General features: G+C 34.5%; 2 protein-coding genes across 2 annotated transcripts; both read right to left on the reverse strand.

Moving 5' to 3' along the window:
- On the reverse strand, positions 1 to 2,215 carry LOC120216281 (40S ribosomal protein S6-like). Its single transcript, XM_039213762.1, has 6 exons — positions 2,130 to 2,215; positions 1,963 to 2,027; positions 1,078 to 1,135; positions 859 to 967; positions 483 to 755; positions 1 to 362 (listed from the first exon to the last, which is right to left on the reverse strand). Exons 1-6 carry the CDS (start codon positions 2,133 to 2,135, stop codon positions 124 to 126), a joined length of 750 nt encoding a protein of 249 aa, XP_039069693.1. The 5' UTR covers positions 2,136 to 2,215; the 3' UTR covers positions 1 to 123.
- Positions 2,216 to 3,841: 1,626 nt separating this feature from the next.
- Positions 3,842 to 16,288, reverse strand: LOC120216290. Its single transcript, XM_039213767.1, has 6 exons — positions 16,119 to 16,288; positions 14,292 to 14,427; positions 13,758 to 13,829; positions 4,867 to 4,938; positions 4,138 to 4,413; positions 3,842 to 4,054 (listed from the first exon to the last, which is right to left on the reverse strand). Exons 1-6 carry the CDS (start codon positions 16,286 to 16,288, stop codon positions 3,842 to 3,844), a joined length of 939 nt encoding a protein of 312 aa, XP_039069698.1.
- Positions 16,289 to 19,544: the final 3,256 nt, after the last annotated feature.

The raw sequence follows: 19,544 nt of genomic DNA on the forward strand, positions 1-19,544 counted from the left end.
TAAAACTCAAAGCATATTGTTCAACTTAAACCCACAAAGTCATACTCTTGGAAATTGAATAATCAAAATCACATCCAAATATAAATGCTATTTTAGAATCCGCATTCAACTACTGACACAAAGTTAAGCAGCGATGGAAGGCTTAGATGCAGCAGAGAGCCTGGATCTCTTCTTGGCCAAGCTCTCACTCCTGCGCTCACGCTGCTCCTTCAACCTCTGAGCAAGGAGCTTCTGGTACTCAGCAGCATCTGCCTTGGCCTTTGCAACTCTCTTCTTCTTCTCTGCAATTCTGGCACGCTTCCTCTGCAAGGTCAAAGGCGTCACCAACCTCTGAATTTTGGGGGCCTTGCTGACTTTCTTACCTGCATTTCAATAACGTGAATGTTATTTCCAATTCACGGGCAGCTTCTATCAAATGATATATATTATAAATGAAGAACACCTCTAGGAAACTTATGCTCAAAGGATCACTTTGTACTCACCAGATTTCGTTGTAAAGGTTCGGCGATAGGTATTAACATACTTCCGAACATCATCCTCCTTTGAGAGGTTGAACAACTTTCTGATCTTCGAGGCTCTCTTCGGACCCCTCATTCTTGGCTTCTCTGTGTCAGTCAATCCAGGAAGATCATTTTCACCCTTCTTAACAATAACCAAGTTCAGAACTGAAAGGTCCTGACTAACAATGCATCCCCGGACGGACTTCCTCCTACGCTCTCCATTCCTTCTACCATACCCACGGAAGCACGGGGTACCTGTTCAAAGGAAATTAGAAAAACACATTCAATGAACCAAAAATCCATACAAGAAAGATTACTACCAAGAAACAAAAGGAAAGAAGTTTTGGAGTCCACAGACCCCTGTGGAGCAAAAGGCGAACACGGCCAGGTGTGAGAACACCCTGCTTCATTGGAAAACCTTGCTTGTCACAGCCTCCCATGATCTTGAATACATAGCCCTTAAACTCCTGTTAAATGTTATTTTAAGGAGAAAGCAAGTCACAGTTTTGAAGCCAACACACACCAGCAGAAATTTGAGGCAGATAAGGAAAAAGTTAGATGTAACTTGGACACATACCTCACCCAGGGCATCGCCGCTGACTTCCTGTGAGATCCTTTTGTCGAAAAAGGCTCGACTGAAAATTAAGATGTCAAGATGAGTTCTCTTAATAAACAGTTACAACTTGCGTTGCAACAAGAAAATAAATTTACACTTGCAACTACCATCACAATACAGCACGCAAGTTGAGCTATCATCTTATAAGGTATTGTTGCCTATGTTTTTCTTGCCATCGTCAAATACAGGTTAATTATATCCAGCATGTTAATCCACCAAAATACTATATTATAAGTCAGCACTTCATATCTAGATTGGGAAAAAAAGTGATTTAAGAACCAAACATATAAGGTTATGTTTCAAGATTTATGATTCAGATCCATAAGCTTATTTTTTTGGCAAGATTTAGGAAATATAAACATTATTTACATTTCACAAATCACATCAAAGACTAATCAGCAATATAAAACAGAGTCAACATTGTTTGAGTTTGTAAGAAAGTCTACATCTACAACTCAAAATCAATGTTATAGACAAAAGAGACAATCATTAAAATATTAAATTTTTTTTCGTAGTTGCATAAAAGCAGACCTTTGAATAACGAAAAACCCAAATTTCATTAGCAAATAATATACATTTTTAATTTGCTTAAAAACTAATTTATTTTTCACATTCTGTATATACTCTGCAAGATCCAATCCCACCTAAATAACATAAATACAAATAAAAAAGCTAACACAGATTGAAGTGTGAATGGGAAAAAGACATAAATTATTCATGTGACTATTTTCATGGTTATATAACAAGCATTGAATTTGATACTAACATTGAAATTGAACCAATCAAGTAAACTTAATCTCAACAATTTGTTTAAAAAAGGATGAAGAGAGAAATAAAGGAAAATACAGTTTCTGATCATCATCAATTTCCAGCTTTTTCTGGCAACCAGTAGTTGGATTCGCAATGTTGAACTGATACAAACAACAACAAAAATAAACACAAATGAACAGAATAAAAAAAGCCAAAAAGGATACATATTTATCTATCATTATGAAAAGAAAAAAAGAAGAAACCTTCATTTTGGTTTGATGCGCCTTTCTGTCTCTGCAGAAGAAATGCCTCGACTCTTCTCCTGGTAGCTGCCTTCCAAAGTTAGGGTTTCCAGTGGATGTTTATATATAGATAGAGAGGGGATAATACAGTGTTATAGGGGACACCAAAACTTTTATCGGAACGAATTAGATTCATACACGTGGAAATATTTTGGGTCTAGATTTTATAGTTTGGCCTTTGGGTTATCTTGTTATATGGATTTGTTTGGACCCAAACAATTTATTTAAATAGGTCCAAAAAATTAAAACTATAAACAAAATATTTAAATAGGGATTTAGCCCCTAAACTTGTTCATTTTCTCAATATGACACATCAAATTTGTTGTCTTTATTTAAACTCATGTTTTTCAATTAATCTATACTCTTTTATATGTTTATATTTTAACATAAAAGTAAATAGTTAAGTAATTGTTTATTTCTAGTAAGGAGTTATTATTAAAAAAATCCTAAATATTCATAATTTAGTAGTTTAATGAGTTAATTACATCATACATCCTCAAATTATGAACCTTATTCTAAATTTATCTCTAAACTTTTAAATATTCTAATTTCATCTCTAAACTATAGCTATCATTCTAAATTAGTCTTCAAACTTTTGAACATCTCAGTTTCATCCCCAAACTATGACCTTCATTTTAAACCAGTCCCCAAACTTTTTGAGCATTTTAATTTCGTCTCAAACTATACAAACATATTAATCATATTCCTTGTTGATAAATCGTTAGGACAATTTATATTATTATGTGTTTAAAAAAATAAATTTTAGATTAAACTATTGTTGAAATTAATTACATATTCGGATGAATGTGGAGATGAAATTGGAAGATTCAAAAGTTTGGGGACCAATTTAGAATAGGGGTCAAAGTTTGAGGATGAAAATGGAATGTTCAAATGTTTAAGGGCTAATTTAGAGTGAGAGTCATTGTTTGAGGATAAAATTGAAATATTCAAAAGTTTAAGGATTAATTTAAAACAAAGGTCATAGTTCAGTAACATATGCAACTAATAAAGTGTAATTTATGTTTATATATGGAAGTTTGATTCTTATATATATTTTTTCTATTTGAGTTGGTGTTTTTTGATTGAGTGTTCCTAATTTCAATTAAAAGTTTTATGATACTATAAAGTGTATTATTTAACTTTTATATTTTAAAATTCAAATTAATAAATAATACTTCATTTTTATAAGAATAAAATCATAAATTTTATTTGTAATTTTAATTTTTGAAAAAAATATAAATTTGAATGAAACAATTAAACATGTTATGAATTTTAATGACTAACAAAATTCTCAAAATATTATTACCTATCATCATTCGATAGCTACTTCGATCTTTCTCTTCGTTATTTTTATGTGAAGCTTCGTTATATTATTTTGTAGCAGTTGCTTACATTACTAAAAGAATTTTTAGTGTTTGCACCAACTAAACAATATCAGTGGTTAAGAGATTTATTTATCCCTTAAAGTTTCGAATTCAAGAAAGTCTTTGAATAAATATTATATTTATCCATCTCAGATTTATAAGGAAAAAAATCTCCAACGTTTTTTTTTAAAAAAAAGAAATAATTTATTGAAACATATAGCATACAAGAAATATATTTTTTTTCAAAAAGAAACCACACAATCAAGTTTACAAACAAATCGAAAATCATATTCGTACACAACGGCATTTTCAATCTGAGGCTTGTTCTAGTCTTTTAAAACTTTTTCTCCTTATAAGATCATCAAACCTTTTTAACAAAGCTTTCTTCTTCCTAGAGCTCCTATCAATTTCTTCATCGAAATTGCTTTTATCAACGGGCTCAAACTCCTCCCCATTCATTGCTTCATCACCCGTCAAAGAAGACTTTTTCCTTTGATGGTTTGAGCTTGATGTTGAAGGAGTCTTCGGGGATTTAACAGTAGTATAAAAATGGAGCCTTTAAGTGGATCATCAGAGAAATCCGAGTCAGAATCACCATAACTTACTCTCTGTGGGAGCTTGGAATCATCATCTGCATCCTTGTTTTTGTAATTCGGGAATGATAAGTTCAAACAAGCGCTTTTTGATATGTTATGTTTAGATTTCTTTCCTTGTTGTTCTTTATAATCTTTATGATCCTTATCTACAGAATTGGCTGCAGCTTTTTGTTTCTTAACTCGCTCTGGATCATCAGCTTCGCAGTTGGCATCGCACAACAACAGCTTCAAATCCCTGATGTTGTCGACTGTTGTTGCTTCGTTGATCTTAAGGTTTTCGTTATCCTGTGATATGATACTCAAAGCTTCTTTTTTTTCTTGGCAATTGTGTCTTTGAGCTGGGAATTTTCTTCATTGGCAATGGTAGCTGCTTCTTTGGCTAGATTTGCTTCATTTATGGCTTGTTTTGTGATATCCCTCAGTTTCTGATTCTCTTCCCTGACCTTTATGTAGACACCCGTTTTTGTCTGGGTCTTCTTTTTATTATTTAATATTATTATTATTATTTATTTTATTATTATTATTATTAATTATTTTGTTACATATTTGTAGGCCTGCTAGAACCCTAAATTACAAGTAATACAAGCCAATCCTCAAGCCTAACTACAACAGACCAGCCAATGGCCCAGTACCCTGAACCAGCCTAACCCATTTACAAGATCAAGCCCCGACCCGAGGCCCAACTCCAGACCCGCTCAGTGACCTAGATTGGAATTAGGGTTTCTAAACCCTAAATACAGTAGACCCTTTAGCTTCTGCTGCCGCCGTCCTTTGTTGCTCCCCTCTCCGACAGTCTCTGACGTCGGCCGCCTGAACCAAGAGTGACCCATCAAAGTCAGAAAATCAAAAATTATTATCCTAGAAATATAGGATATTATTATCCTATTTTGAGCACTCAAATCTATCACACCAAATGAAAAAAGGGGGGATTTATCTCACAAATCAATCACCACATGCGAGGGGGGAGATAAAAAAAGCAGAGAACTTATTAAAAAGGGGGAACCATTCGGTAAAAAAAAAAGAAAAAGAGAGAAAACCTAGGAAAAAATCAAAATAACCACCGAAACAAAAAGAAAAATGGAGAAGATGATAGAGTCTTACCTCGGTTTAAAGGTCTAGGAGCCTGCCGGTCGCCGGTCGTCATAACATTCGAAGGTAAAACTCTAGATCTAGGGTTTTATGGTGAGATTTGTGCTAAGTGGGGTGGTTTTTCGGGTTGGGTAGGATGAGAGGATGAATTTGGGGTGTTTTCCTCTCTCCGACCACCACAGGCCACCGTGAACTCCGCCGTGAGATCAGCAGGTGGCCATTGCTTCTTCTCTCTGAGGAGGAGAGAGTTGAGAGCTTTTGAAGGTCTCTCTCCCCTCACTCGGTTTGAAACCGATGCAAATGAAAGGGGATGGCCTTTTGGCCTTTAAATTATATATATATATATATATATAACGCAAAACGCAGTCGTTTTGGGCACCCTATTCCCGTGTTTTCTGAGTTTTAAGGGGCTAATGGCATATTTAGTCCCTACAGGTTGAGAAACTCACCCGTGTTTCTCATATTTTTAGGATAAATCGCACTATAGGTCCCCGTGTATTTGTAACGTTCTGTTGTAGCCATTAAATGAAAAGTTATGTTATCCTATTTCAAGCCTTTACTTTTCCATCGTTTATATTATAGTCCCTAGATGACTCGTTTTCTTAGTTTGTTTTGATATGGACATTATGTTTTATCTTGTTTCAATTTGGTCACTATGTATATTATTTTGCTTATTATGAATTTAACTACTGATTTTATTCTTTTTTATTTTAGTCACCGATTGATTCTTTTTATTTTATTTTATGATTCTAATATTGTATTTTAGATTTATGCATTTTAGTCACTTGTCTATAAAGTTTATTTATTTTTTGTTATTTGTATGTCATATTTTCATGTATATATTTTAACATATGCTATAATATTTATGTACATATATCATGTTTCAAATATACTTATACATACTAATTTATTTTTATTTTATTTCATACACATGTTGTATCATATACAATTATATACTTATTAATTAAATTTAATTTTTGCCTTTGTATATTCATGTATGAAAATGTATTATTAATGCTTATTCCATTTTATTCAATGTGATTACATATGACTTATTTGTAAAATATCTAATTGCCAACATTTTATGTTATTTATTCGAATTTTTCAAGAACGTGAATTTGTAGAACGGGCGTGGAAAATACTACTTGATCGAAGTGGTACAAACCAATACGACATTCGAACAAATACGAACTTAAAATAAATCCATTTTCTTTTACTAATTAATTTATTTTAATGATGCAATGTGTGTGTTATTTTTAATTCACTATTTATTTCCTTTTATTCGAAAGCAAACATTAATTTTATTTATATTCGATTCGCATATTTATCAATGAGGGAATATTCTTTTATTGACAAGAAATAGTCGAGTTAGCTTTCACGATAGAGGATTACTAATTTCGATATTTCTTTTCGAGTTAAAGAATTTTCTGTAATTAATTTATTCGAAGCAAATTAATTAAATTTCAATAAATGGATCAAATTTTAATTATCGATGCGATTTATAGTTTCCACCATCACGACGATATGTAAGTGACACAGTACCAATTTTTGGGCGTTGTGGGGTGTTAGTCATTCCCTACACGTAATAGACTCTCGAACCTGTCTAAATAAATCTTTGGTAAACACATACCAATTTTTATCTTAAAAACGATTTTTTCTTTAAATTGTTTTTAAAATACGTTTTTAGGTATTCGACCTACCTAACCCAAAGGTCGATGGCGACTCACATTCGATTTAATTCAAATTAATTCCAAATTACCATTTTTTACAAATTAAAAGTCATAATCGTTTTTAAAAATAATAAATAATTATTTTACAAAAAAAATGGTTATGACAGCTTGGCGACTCTGCTGAGGAGTTTTTTTAGAGAGTCAAGCTGTAGGTCGCTTACACATTGTCGTTGTGGTCAAAATTATAAGTTTGAGTCCATAGTTAACTTATGATCCGTTTATTGAAATTTTTAATTGCTTCATTTTTTGTCATACTAACATTTTATTTTTGTCTTTCAGCTTTGTCAAGATTTTATCATTTTTTCCTTGTTTTGTTTTCCTTTTGAGTCGAAGGCAGGTATGTTCCTCCTCACACACATCACTGCATTTGCATAACATCAGCTCTAGGCACGAGCTTTGATCCAAATTAGTCAGGGTGATTGTTTTACTCTCGTAAGAATTTATTCTTCGTATGAGTTTTAGCAAATAACCCATGGGATACACATTTTATACCTTCGTAGGGATTTATTCCTCGTATGGGTATAAGGTAGTGAATCCCCTCGAATTGAACTCGTTCCGTTCGAAACCTGTAATGGGTGAGGATCGAGGGTCTGGCAGCCCAAGGGGGCACCGACATCAAGGATAATTCGAGTACCATGTTCCTGTTAGAGCCAAAACCATGCATATAGTGAGCTATAGAACGGTCACCCTAGGTATAGTCATACCGAACCTCTGTCCGTTCGTAGGTACCCAAAATAGGTGTACACAAAGGAGGAATATTTCTAAACCCTTATCTTTTACTTTAAGTTCGTAGAATTTGTTTTCTTTTTGAATAAAAGCATGCGAACTAGATATCATGCGGTTAGGATCATTTCTTGAAAATATCATTTTGGGAAGATAGCATGTCCGGGTAGGAATGTTATTTAATTAAAGCATGTTCGGGTAGATATCATGATTGGGTAGGTGTTATATTTATCTGTAGATAGCATCTTTTAACTCTATTGATTATCTTGCTTGTACTGACTAATTTCTTTTCTTTTGTTTGTGTATACTAACTCATTTTTTTCTCATTTGTTTGTCATTTTTCATCATTCTTTGCATTGCATTGCATTGCATTATCATGACATAATGCAAAAGTGTTGATCCGTAAGGGGATATTCGAGAGAAAATTTTCACAAGAAGAGGTGAAAATTTTCAATCAAGCAGTCGTGTTTACAGGCATGCACCGAGGGTTAAAAGAAGCTCAAAATACAAGAAGGAGGTTTGCTCGAAGATCGTGCATTATTTGGGACTAAAATGATGATTCATTGATTCGAAGAGTAATCCAACAATAGATTCTCATCTATAATTATTTCATCGCTAGTCATCAAAGAGCGATGCACTGACTTCAACACCGTAGGGGCATCACCTGAGTTAGGTTACAGAGCATTGAGGGATATCATTTTTTTGGACGAAGATCCAAGACGAAGCAATTATCCACTTCAAACTCAACATCTAAGTGAAGGCATGTATGCGAAGTGGATTGTCTTGTAATGTGAAGGTTTTTATTTCTGGTGAAAATTATTCTACAATATTCATCGTTGGGATCAACATTTTTGCATTTGCATTTGCATTTGCATCATTGCATTCTGCATAATATTCATTTAAGTGTTTTTACACGCATTAATCATACCTTGTGGGAAACTTTGAGGAAGTGTTTCTAACGGTGTAACTGCATTCACACAATACTGAGAATGTATGCAAAATTCGAGCAATTGAAGAAAGAGCTGGAAGAGAGTTTGTAAAATATTCAAGCAGAGTGGGAAGTTAAAATGGAGCAGGCACAAAAGGTCACCATGGATCGTATCTTGCAAAATCAAAGCGACCTAATGTGTCAAATGGTAGAAAAATTGGCTGGGATCAACCAAGAAAGAGGCAAAGAGAAGATTTCCTTGATTGGAGGAACATCCGAATGTGTGATAGCCCGTGCTAGTCCCTAAATAATTATTTCACCCCACAAGCTTCCAAGCCGCCAAGTAAGCTTATCAGCCACTAAAGCTCGTACAAATGTGATAAATCCTCAGGGTAATTCTACTAATCACAACATGCCAAATTCTAATAAGATGAAGAGAGTCAACAATGAGATCCCGGAGAATCTGAAATAGTGGTGCAGAGAGACATTCCAGGGAATGAGAGGACAGAGCTCTCACCACGGAATTGATGCAACAGAATTAGTACTAGTTCCTAACTTGGTGTTTTCGCCCAAATTCAAGATGCCCGACTTTGAAAAATACAGTGGAACCAGTTGCCCTAATGCCCATCTCACAATGTTTATTCAAAGAATGAATGGGTACACAAACAATGATCATATATTGATTCACTGCTTCCAAGCCATTTTAATTGGACCCGCTTCAAGGTGGTACAATCAACTGAGTCGTACTCAAATCCGCTCTTGGAATGATTTGGCTAGTGCCTTTCTGAGTCAATACAAGCACATGATCGATATAGCCCCTGATCGAACAACACTGTAGAATATGGAGATGAAGAATGGTGGAGAACTTCTGATAATATGCTCAACGATAGAGGGATGTCGCATCTCAAGTACATCCACTAATGACTGAAAGAGAGTTCATCACTCTATTCATTGATACGTTGAAGTCTCCATATATCGACTACATGATAGGAGCTACCACCAAGAGTTTCTCTAACATCGTCATGTGTGGAGAAATGATCGAAAGAGTAATCAAGAATGACCAGATATGAGGCACTAGTCGTACCGACAATGAGGAAATAACTGAGATTAACATTGAGGGGTCTTATCTAGCTAGTCTGGGGGACCAATTCTCATAAGACATTCTATGAAAAAACTCACATCAGTATAATTCCAATGACATATGAGGAGTTTCTCCCAGCGCTAGTTGAGATGAATCTGGTGACTCCAGTTCGGTCCAAACCAAGAGAAGTCCCATATCCTGAAGACCATGATATTAACGCCATATGCAGCTATTACATTGGGAGCTCAGGGCACACCACTGAGAATTGTAGGACATTGAAGCGCAAGGTCTAAGATCTGATCGATTCAGGGGCATTAATGTTCAATGTGTGATGGGGCATTATGATCGGAAGTCGGCCGGGGCATCCATCAGGAGATTTTGTTGCATTCTCATGCATGACATCTTGTTTGAATTTATTTTTCTTTTGTTCTTCTTATGTTTAAATGTTTGTAAATCACTTGACTTTTAAACATTTTCAATAAAATGCTTACTTCTTAGGAAATAACAATGAGCAAATTTTAATATTGAATTCTTTGTATATCATTTTTAATTAAAAGGCTTTTTAATAATTGAGGTTGTAAATTTATGACAAATGACAAGATTGAACTCCCAGCAAAACAAGGACTTCTTAATCCTAATCCTACACCAGACTATATACCTTTCTCTTGCAAGGACCAAGCTAACCATTTGCTACCATGGACAGTCAATCATCTTGGCGTTCAGGTATGTTTTAGGAGCGGACAAAATGGGACAACTAGCACATGAGATTGCAAAGAAAATTAGTTTCTACTTCTGCTAGTGACGTTCAATGATGATCATGATCTTCTCATATGGAATGGTCAAGTAGATGAATCTAGTTCAGGTCAGTTGCTTGGAAATTGAACTCTAACGAGGAAATTTTCAACAAACACTAAGACTATAACAGGTTCTCCTCAACAAGCTTAAGAAATGGAATCCGTATACTCAAAATATTATATTATATATGTATACAATAAAGCTGAGCTATTCTGCTAAATCAATTGGTTATAGAGGAAACTCGAAAGCCCTGGCTTTATGAATAGATTGCATTCAAACCATGACATTGATCGGGTACTTGTCAATCCAGTGTATGCTCCACTATGGTTGTCAAGTCGAAGACTTTGTGACGACGTGAATCCTTCAGCTAGCCGAACAAAGGCAATTATAAAAATATATGTACAATAAAGCTGAATCTAGTTAGCCAAGCAATGGCAAATTAAATCAAAATTACTAAATAAGAAGTTTCGGTGAATATGGACTAAGGGAGTTGAGGAACACCTGTTATAGTCGACTTTACACGAGCACTCAGAAATCTTATTTTTAGACCGATATTTCTACACTACCTTCTCTAGGTAAGTCTACGAAGCTTGAACAAATGGAAGATTTCAGAGAACTGAAATAGAAGTATTCTAAAGAGTCTAGTAATTAACTATGCTAGTTGTGCCATTTTATTTGCCTCCGATCGAAATGCCAAACTCAGAAAGAGGGGCATGCTATGATCTTCACGAGGACCAATCGATGAAACAAACCTTAGAATTTAGGTAGTCAACCTCAAAACCAACCTTTCGATCTTGATATTTGTCAAAGATTTGCAGCTATTAAAAATTAAAGAGCAGTTGATTCTTTTGAAATCCAATGAACATCCTTTTGATATTTTTCTAAGTTTTGAAAATTCAAAGGAAGAAAAGCATTTTCAAACAAGATAAGTTCTCTGGAAGTATATTGGAATTCAACGAATATCTCATAGGCTCAGGATCGAAGCTGGGGCAAGAGAATCTAAATTTACAAGGCAAATTTTGATGGGGCAATGAAACAAATTGTCTCAGGTCGAGGTTTGCAAGAGTACTCTCTGGTGGAAATGCAGACAAACTGAATCAATGATAGAGTGAAGACTGCTTTCGCAACCATTCTCCTTACAGATTAAGAAAAAAATACATCAATACATACATACATACATATAGACATACACATACATATATGATACATAAATTTTGCATCAACCATTTATCATCATGTATATTAAAGACAATTTTCTCCTCTCTTGAGGACAAATTCAATAAAACTTCAAATAAATTTCATCTTGACATCCATCATAATATCAAAGATTAGGCATCCATAAATACATCATTTTTATCTTTCAGGAAATCAAAGCTCGGAAATGACCAGATGTCTCTAACTTGAAGAAGCAATGATTTGGCTTCCTGAAGTCAACAATCAAGACATTTCCTCAAGATGCAGGAACAAGCAGACTTTTTACCACCTTTGAGGGTGTTTTTCTTGAAACAAAATTTTGTCTCGCTTGAGATAATTTTTCTCAAAAACAATTTTTGTCTCGTTTGAGACAATTTCTCTAAAAACAAATGTTGTCTCACTTGAGACAATTTTCCAAATTATGAATTTGTTTCACTGGAAATATACATCATCTTTGAGTCGTTTCTTTTGAAACAAAGGATCTTTGAGTCTATTTCTTTTGAAACAAAACTTTGTCTCTCTTGAGACAGATTTTATTAAAAAATCTTTGAGTCTGTTTCACCTAAAACAAAATGAAAAATCTTTGAGTATGTTTCTTTGATAACAAAATTTTGTCTCTTTTGAGAAAGTTTCTTTTGAAAGAATCTTTGAGTATGTTTCTTTGGAAACAAAATTTTGTCTATTTTGAGACAGTTCCTTTTGAAGAAAAATCTTTAAATATGTTTTAATGAAAACAAATTCTTGTCTCTTTTAAGACAATTTCTCTTAAAACAAACATCTTTGAGATTGTTTCCCTTGAAACAAAACCTATCTTTGAGTTTGTTTCTCTTGAAACAAAAGTCTGTGAGTTGTTTCTTTTGAAATAAAAATCTGTGAGTTGTTTCTTTTGAAATAAAAATCTTTGAGTTGTTTCTTTTGAAAAAAATTTGAGTCTGTTTCTTTTGAACCAAAGTTTTGTTTCTCTTAAGACAATTTCGTGAAAAAATCTTTGAGTCATTTCTTTTGAAACCAAAATCTTTGAGTTTGTTTCTTTTGAAACAAAGTTTTGTCTCTCTTGAGACAGTTTTTCTTGAGAAAAATCTTTGAGATTGTGTCTCTTAACAAAATCATCTGTGATTCTATTTCTTTAAAAACAAATTTTGTCTCTTGAGACAATTTTTAATGAAAAAACCAACCTTTGAGATTGTTTCTTTTGAGAAAAATCCTTGAGTTTGTTTCTTTAGAAACAAAATTTACAATCTTTGAGTATGTTTCTTTTGAAACATCATCTTTGAGTTGGTTTCTTTTGAAATCATTATCCCTAAAGATGGCTAGAACTCTTCATCACGTATGAGCCGTGTCATCTCCTGACCAGATCTCTTCATCACGTATGAGTCGTGTCACCCCTAGATAACCAGACGTCCTCATCACGTAGGAACCATGTGATCGCCTTTCCTAAAGATGGCCAGAACTCTTCATCACGTATGAGCCATGTCATCCCCCGACCAGATCTCCTCATCGCATAGGAGCCGTGTCACCCCTAGATAACCAGCCGTCCTCATCGCGTAGGAACCGAGTTATCACCCTTCCTAAAGATGGCCAAGAACTCTTCATCATGTATGAGCAGTGTCATCCCTCAATCAGATTTCCTCATCATGTAGGAACTGTATCACCCTTAGACGACCCGAAATCTTCATCACGTATGAGTAGTGTCATCCCCAACAACCAACATTATCCAATTTCTAAGTTTAAAAGGGAGAGAACCAGACAAAAACGTGATGTCTTGTCGTCTTTGCCTTGTTCTTGTTAATACAAGAATATGCAAAGAGGGGCAGCTGTAGACACTCGTTTTTGTCCGGGTCTTCTTTTTATTATTATTTATTTTATTATTATTATTATTAATTATTTTGTTACATATTTATAGGCTTGCTAGAACCCTAAATTACAAGAAATGTAGGCTAATCCTCAAGCCTAACTACAACAGACCAGCCAATGGCCCAATACCCTGAACCAGCCTGACCCGTTTACAAGATCAAGCCTCGACCCGAGGCCCAGCTCCAGACTCGCTCAGTGACCCAGATTGGAATTAGGGTTTCTAAACCTTAAATACAGTAGACCTTTTAGCTTCTGCTACCACCGTCCTTTGTTGCTCCCCTCTCCGATAGTCTTTGACGTCAGCCACCTAAACCAAGAGTGACCCATCCAAGTCAAAAAATTAGAAATTATTATCCTAGAAATATAGGATATTATTATCCTATTTTGAGCACTCAAATTCATCACACCAAATGAAAAAAGGGTGATTTATCTCACAAATCAATCACCACATACGAGGGGGGAGATAAAAAAAGCAGAGAACATATTAAAAAGAGGGAACCATTCGGTAAAAAAAGAAAAAGAGAGAAAACCTAGGAAAAAATCAAAACAACCACCGAAACAAAAAGAAAAAGAGAGAAGAGAAGAGAGTCTTACCTCGATTTAAAGGTCTAGGAGCCCGTCGGTCGCCGATCGTCATAACCTTCGAAGGTAAAACTCTAGATCTAGGATTTTATGGTGAGATTTGTGCTAAGTGAGGTGGTTTTTCGGGTTGGGTAGGATGAGAGGATGAATTTGGGATGTTTTCCTCTCTCCGACCACCACAGGCCACCGTGAACTCCGCCGTGAGTTCAGCAGGTGGCCATTGCTTCTTCTCTCTGTGGATGAGAGAGTTGAGAGCGTTTGAAGCTCTCTCTCCCCTCACTCGGTTTGAAACCGATGCAAATGAAAGGGGATGGCCTTTTGGCCTTTAAATTATATATATATATATAACGCAAAACACAGTCGTTTTGGGCACCCTATTCCCGTGTTTTCTGAGTTTTAAGGGGCTAATGGCATATTTAGTCCCTGCATATTGAGAAACTCACCCGTGTTTCTCATATTTTTAGGGTAAATCGCACTATAGGTCCCCGTGTATTTGTAACGTTCTGTTGTAGCCATTAAATGAAAAGTTATGTTATCCTATTCCAAGCCTTTACTTTTCCATCGTTTATATTATAGTCCCTAGATGACTCGTTTTCTTAGTTTGTTTTGATATGGACATTATGTTTTATCTTGTTTCAATTTGGTCACTATGTATATTATTTTGCTTATTATGAATTTAACTACTGATTTTATTCTTTTTTATTTTAGTCACCGATTGATTCTTTTTATTTTATTTTATGATTATGATATTGTATTTTAAATTTATGCATTTTAGTCACTTGTCTATAAAGTTTATTTATTTTATGTTATTTGTATGTCATATTTTCATGTATATATTTTAACATATGCTATAATATTTATGTACATATATAATGTTTCAAATATACTTATACATACACTAATTTATTTTTATTTTATTTCATACACATGTTGTATCATATACAATTATATACTTATTAATTAAATTTAATTTTTGCCTTTGTATATTCATGTATGAAAATGTATTATTAATGTTTATTCCATTTTATTCAATGTGATTACATATGACTTATTTGTAAAATATCTAATTGCCAACATTTTATGTTATTTATTCAAATTTTTTAAGAACGTGAATTTGTAGAACGGGCGTGGAAAATACTACTTGATCGAAGTGGTACAATCCAATACAACATTCGAATAAATACGAACTTAAAATAAATTCATTTTCTTTTACTAATTAATTTATTTTAATGATGCAATGTGTGTGTTATTTTTAACTCACTATTTATTTCCTTTTATTCGAATGCAAACATTAATTTTATTTATATTCGATTCGCATATTTATCAATGAGGGAATATTCTTTTATTGACAAGAAATAGTCGAGTTAGCTTTCCCGATAGAGGATTACTAATTTCGATATTTCTTTTCGAGTTAAAGAATTTTCTGTAATTAATTTATTCGAAGTAAATTAATTAAATTTTAATAAATGGATCACATTTTAATTATCGATGCGATTTATAGTTTCCACCATCACGACGATATGTAAGCGACACAGTACCAATTTTTGGGCGTTGTGGGGTGTTAGTCCTTCCCTACACGTAATAGACTCCCGAACCTGTTTAAATAAATCTTTGGTAAACACATACGAGTTTTTATCTTAAAAACGATTTTTTCTTTAAATTGTTTTTAAAATACGTTTTTAGGTATTCGACTTATCTAACCCAAAGGTTGATGGCGACTCCCATTCGATTAATTCAAATTAATTCCAAATCACCATTTTTTACAAATTAAAATTTATAATCGTTTTTAAAAATAATAAATAATTATTTTACAAAAAAATGGTTATGACACTTTAGGTTCATGTTTTCAGTTTCTCTGAGTGATTCAAGCAATGCTTTGCTCTCCTCTTGTGCTGCATTCCTTTCATTTTCAACCTTTTTTTATGCATTTGACGAATCCTTTCTCTTTTTCATTCCACGCCAATTGGGTTTCTTCGGCTTCAACCCTTAATCTCTCTGAAATGTTTTTGAATACCTCTGTTTCTTTGATTCGATGTACTTTTCCTCCATACTCCTGAGCTGAAGCTTCAAGTTTTGGACTTCCCCTTTTGTGTTCTCAAGCTCAAGGTTTGTGAAAAGGAATTTCTCATTGGTTTCATCTGCTTCGGCTTTCACTTCCTTCAACGCCATGGCTAAATCATCCATGGCCTTTTTGTTGTTTTCTTCGGCTTCAATGGTAGATTTGAGTTGACTCTTCAACGAGTCCACTTCCTCGGCTAACCTCTTTGCCTTCAATGAACAAACTCTCTTTCTCCAATGCAGAACGTAAATTTTCTTTTGTTAATTGAATCTCGGATTCGAGCCTCTCTAAATGGTCATCCCCCATGGAACTCTGTGATGCAACCTCGGATGAACCTTCGGATTTCTCCAGGAGGAACTTGATTTCTTGCTTGGATTTCTCCAGGGAAATCTGGGTTTGCTTATACTCTTCCGATTGAGCAACGAAAGAATTATATATCTTCTTCTCGGATTCTTTACTTTTCTCGATTTCTTCCTCCAATTCATGGATTCTCTTCTTCCCTTGAGACAACAAATCTATTGCTTCGGATTCAAAGGATCTCAACTGAATTAACTCGTTTTTCTATTTACGAAATGAAGTTTCTTTTTCAGCCAAAATCGCTTCCAATTCCTTAGCTTTTCTGAGTTCGGTTTTCAAGGATTCAATGTTGTTCTTCAGTTCTGTATGAATGTCTGCAACTTTTCCGGACACCATTCCAGTACAGCTCTCATCAGCCTCTTTATTGGCAAAGGATGGCCCTTCCGTTTCTTTCTCTGATGATCTGATCATTAAAAACAAACAAAAAAAAGTTTTCAGACATGTATGATCATTGAAAAAAAAATTGAACAAAAACAAAATTTTTCAAACTTACACCTTTGATTGAGATGGTAATGTTTTGTTGGAATGATTATGTTAAAGTTCCTTTCTTGGGGGATAAAATCAATGAAGAGACAATATAGGCAAAAAAATGCTAAAGATTTGGTGATTGATATAATACTGACTCCATTTTCCTTATAACAGATATTAGCAAAACAACAAAAGCTTCAAAACAAGCAAGTTTAACAAGGTGAAATTATTCTACAAGATAAAAGATGAACAAGAGAAAATTTCCTATTGGAGAAAATTACGGGACTAAATCAAATCATAATTGATGGGATAGAAATGGTTAAATTGAGGGTCTAAATTTTGAGGGAAATATTATAAAAATAAGAAATCTAAAAGTAAAAAAATGGATGGTTTTGTGGGAAAAATCCGAGGTTTCTGGATATTCCTTTAAAACCAATGCTATCTTTTTAATAAGATTAGACGACTAAGATGGTCAACATCCATGAAACAATGGTGCTTACTAATCCTTACTAAAAAGACCCATCCCTGCAAACAATCACTCACAGGTACAGAAATGACTCTCTCGTAGTATCTTCTAGCATGAATTACACCATAATTTCCATTCTCTATCATTAATATAAGGCTAAGATGGTCACACGTGTGGAAGTGTGAAGAGCAGTTCCTTCTCTGTCACCGAATTTGTGGCATGTGCTGAAATAATCAGTAATTGTCTGCACCAAAATTGGGGCAAAAGGGTTGATGATCCATTAATCACCACTTATAGTCACTAAGAGAGCAGCCCAAGGAGTTGATTGTTATGATGGCAGGGAAGTTAGGGTTTGATCGTGGTGATTTGGGGGAGATTTTGAAGAAAGGATTGGGAGACAGCAGCAGCAATTGGGGAAAGAATCGAAGGACATTAGGGATTGGAAAGGAGGTTAGGGTTTGATATTATAATTGAGATTGGGAATCAAGGGGAAATTGGGGATACGGCTGAGAGATATGAAGAGGTTATTGGGTATATTCTGATATCCAAATATTAATTAAATTGGGCTTCTAAATGGGCTTGGTCTGTTAGAAGAATATTAGGATAGATGAGAATATGGTGAGTCAGCAAAGTTGGTTATTTTGTTAGAGATGTTGTTTTAACAGCTAGCATTGTATATACATAAGGTGTACTGACCCTTTAAGGGATATGAAATGAATGAAGAACTTTTTCTATATCTAAATCTCTCCATTTTCTGAAATCCCTAAAAATTCTTCTATTTCTTATCCTAAATCATAACAAATTGGTAATCAGAGCTGAGTTTTTTGATCCAAAATCAATTATTCACACTGGGAAAGACAAAAAAAGTGTAGAAAACTGGAACCACAGAGGTACCAGAACAAGTAGTACTGGAAGTGAAGGAGGAGACCTTACCATCTTGGTGGGATAGGCAAAAGGCAGAGCTGGAAGGAAGGATTCAAACATTAGAAGAGGGAGTGACGGAGAACAGAGGGTATTTGCAGAGGATCTTACAGCTGGTCAATCAGGCAGCTGAGGAGAAAGATTCACCTGAGACAATGAAGAAACAACCACCACCAGCGGTAATAAGAAACAAAAATGAAGGTAAAAACCCATGTGCAATTACAGTTTTGAGCGAGAATGAGAAATATACCTTTCAACCTAATGAACCAGGGATATTAGCCTCTAAACCTGTGGGGTTTACTGGTCAGCAATCTTCTCATCCTAAGTTGCAGGAAGAAAATAGGATGGGGAGTTCTAGTGAGATTAAGGGGGGAGGAGATGAAAATGTGGATACTAGAAACTATGATAAAAATCCTTTTGGGAACACAGGCTATGTGTTACCTAGACCAAAATTGGAATTACCAATGTTTGATGGTAGTAATTCCAGGGGTTGGGTTAGGAAATGTCAGAAGTTTTTTAAATTGTTGGGAATACCAGAGGAGTAGAAAATGGAAGTAGCTGCCATGTATTTAACTGGGAGAGCGGAAACTTGGTTTGATGGGTATATGATGCAGAAGCATAGGGTTACTTGGCATGAATTTGAGGCTGATTTATGTCACAGATTTTGTGACAGAACTTATTCTGATGTTATTGAAGAATTCAATAAGCTAATGCAGAAGGGGAGTGTGGAAGAGTACTAGGAAAGGTTTGAGGAGTTAAGACCCTATTTGCTACAACAAAACATGCATCTGGGGGAGGAGTACTTTGTTTCCAGTTTTATCAGTGGACTCAAGGAAGAGTTAAAACATAAGGTGAAAGTGTTAGAGCCTAAGAATTTATTTGAAGTTTATAGGCAAGCTAAGTTATATGAGTTGGCTAATGAGATTGAAGGAAAGATGTTTAAAGCTCCTGCCAAATTTTTTTTCTTACACTCATTCAAATAGTCAACAGAACAGTGGAATTAAGACTTTTTTGCCTAAATCAATCCCTCCTAATACAAATACAAGACAGAGTTTATTGGAATATAGAAGAAATCACAATTTGTGTTTCAAGTGTGGAGAGAAATTTGCTCCTGGACACCAGTGTAAGAGAAGACAATTGAACTGTATGGAGGAAGAGGAGCTTGTTGA

This window comes from Hibiscus syriacus, unplaced genomic scaffold (assembly GCF_006381635.1).
Source record: "Hibiscus syriacus cultivar Baekdansim isolate YM2019G1 unplaced genomic scaffold, ASM638163v2 tig00110160_pilon, whole genome shotgun sequence".
NCBI lineage: Eukaryota > Viridiplantae > Streptophyta > Magnoliopsida > Malvales > Malvaceae > Hibiscus > Hibiscus syriacus.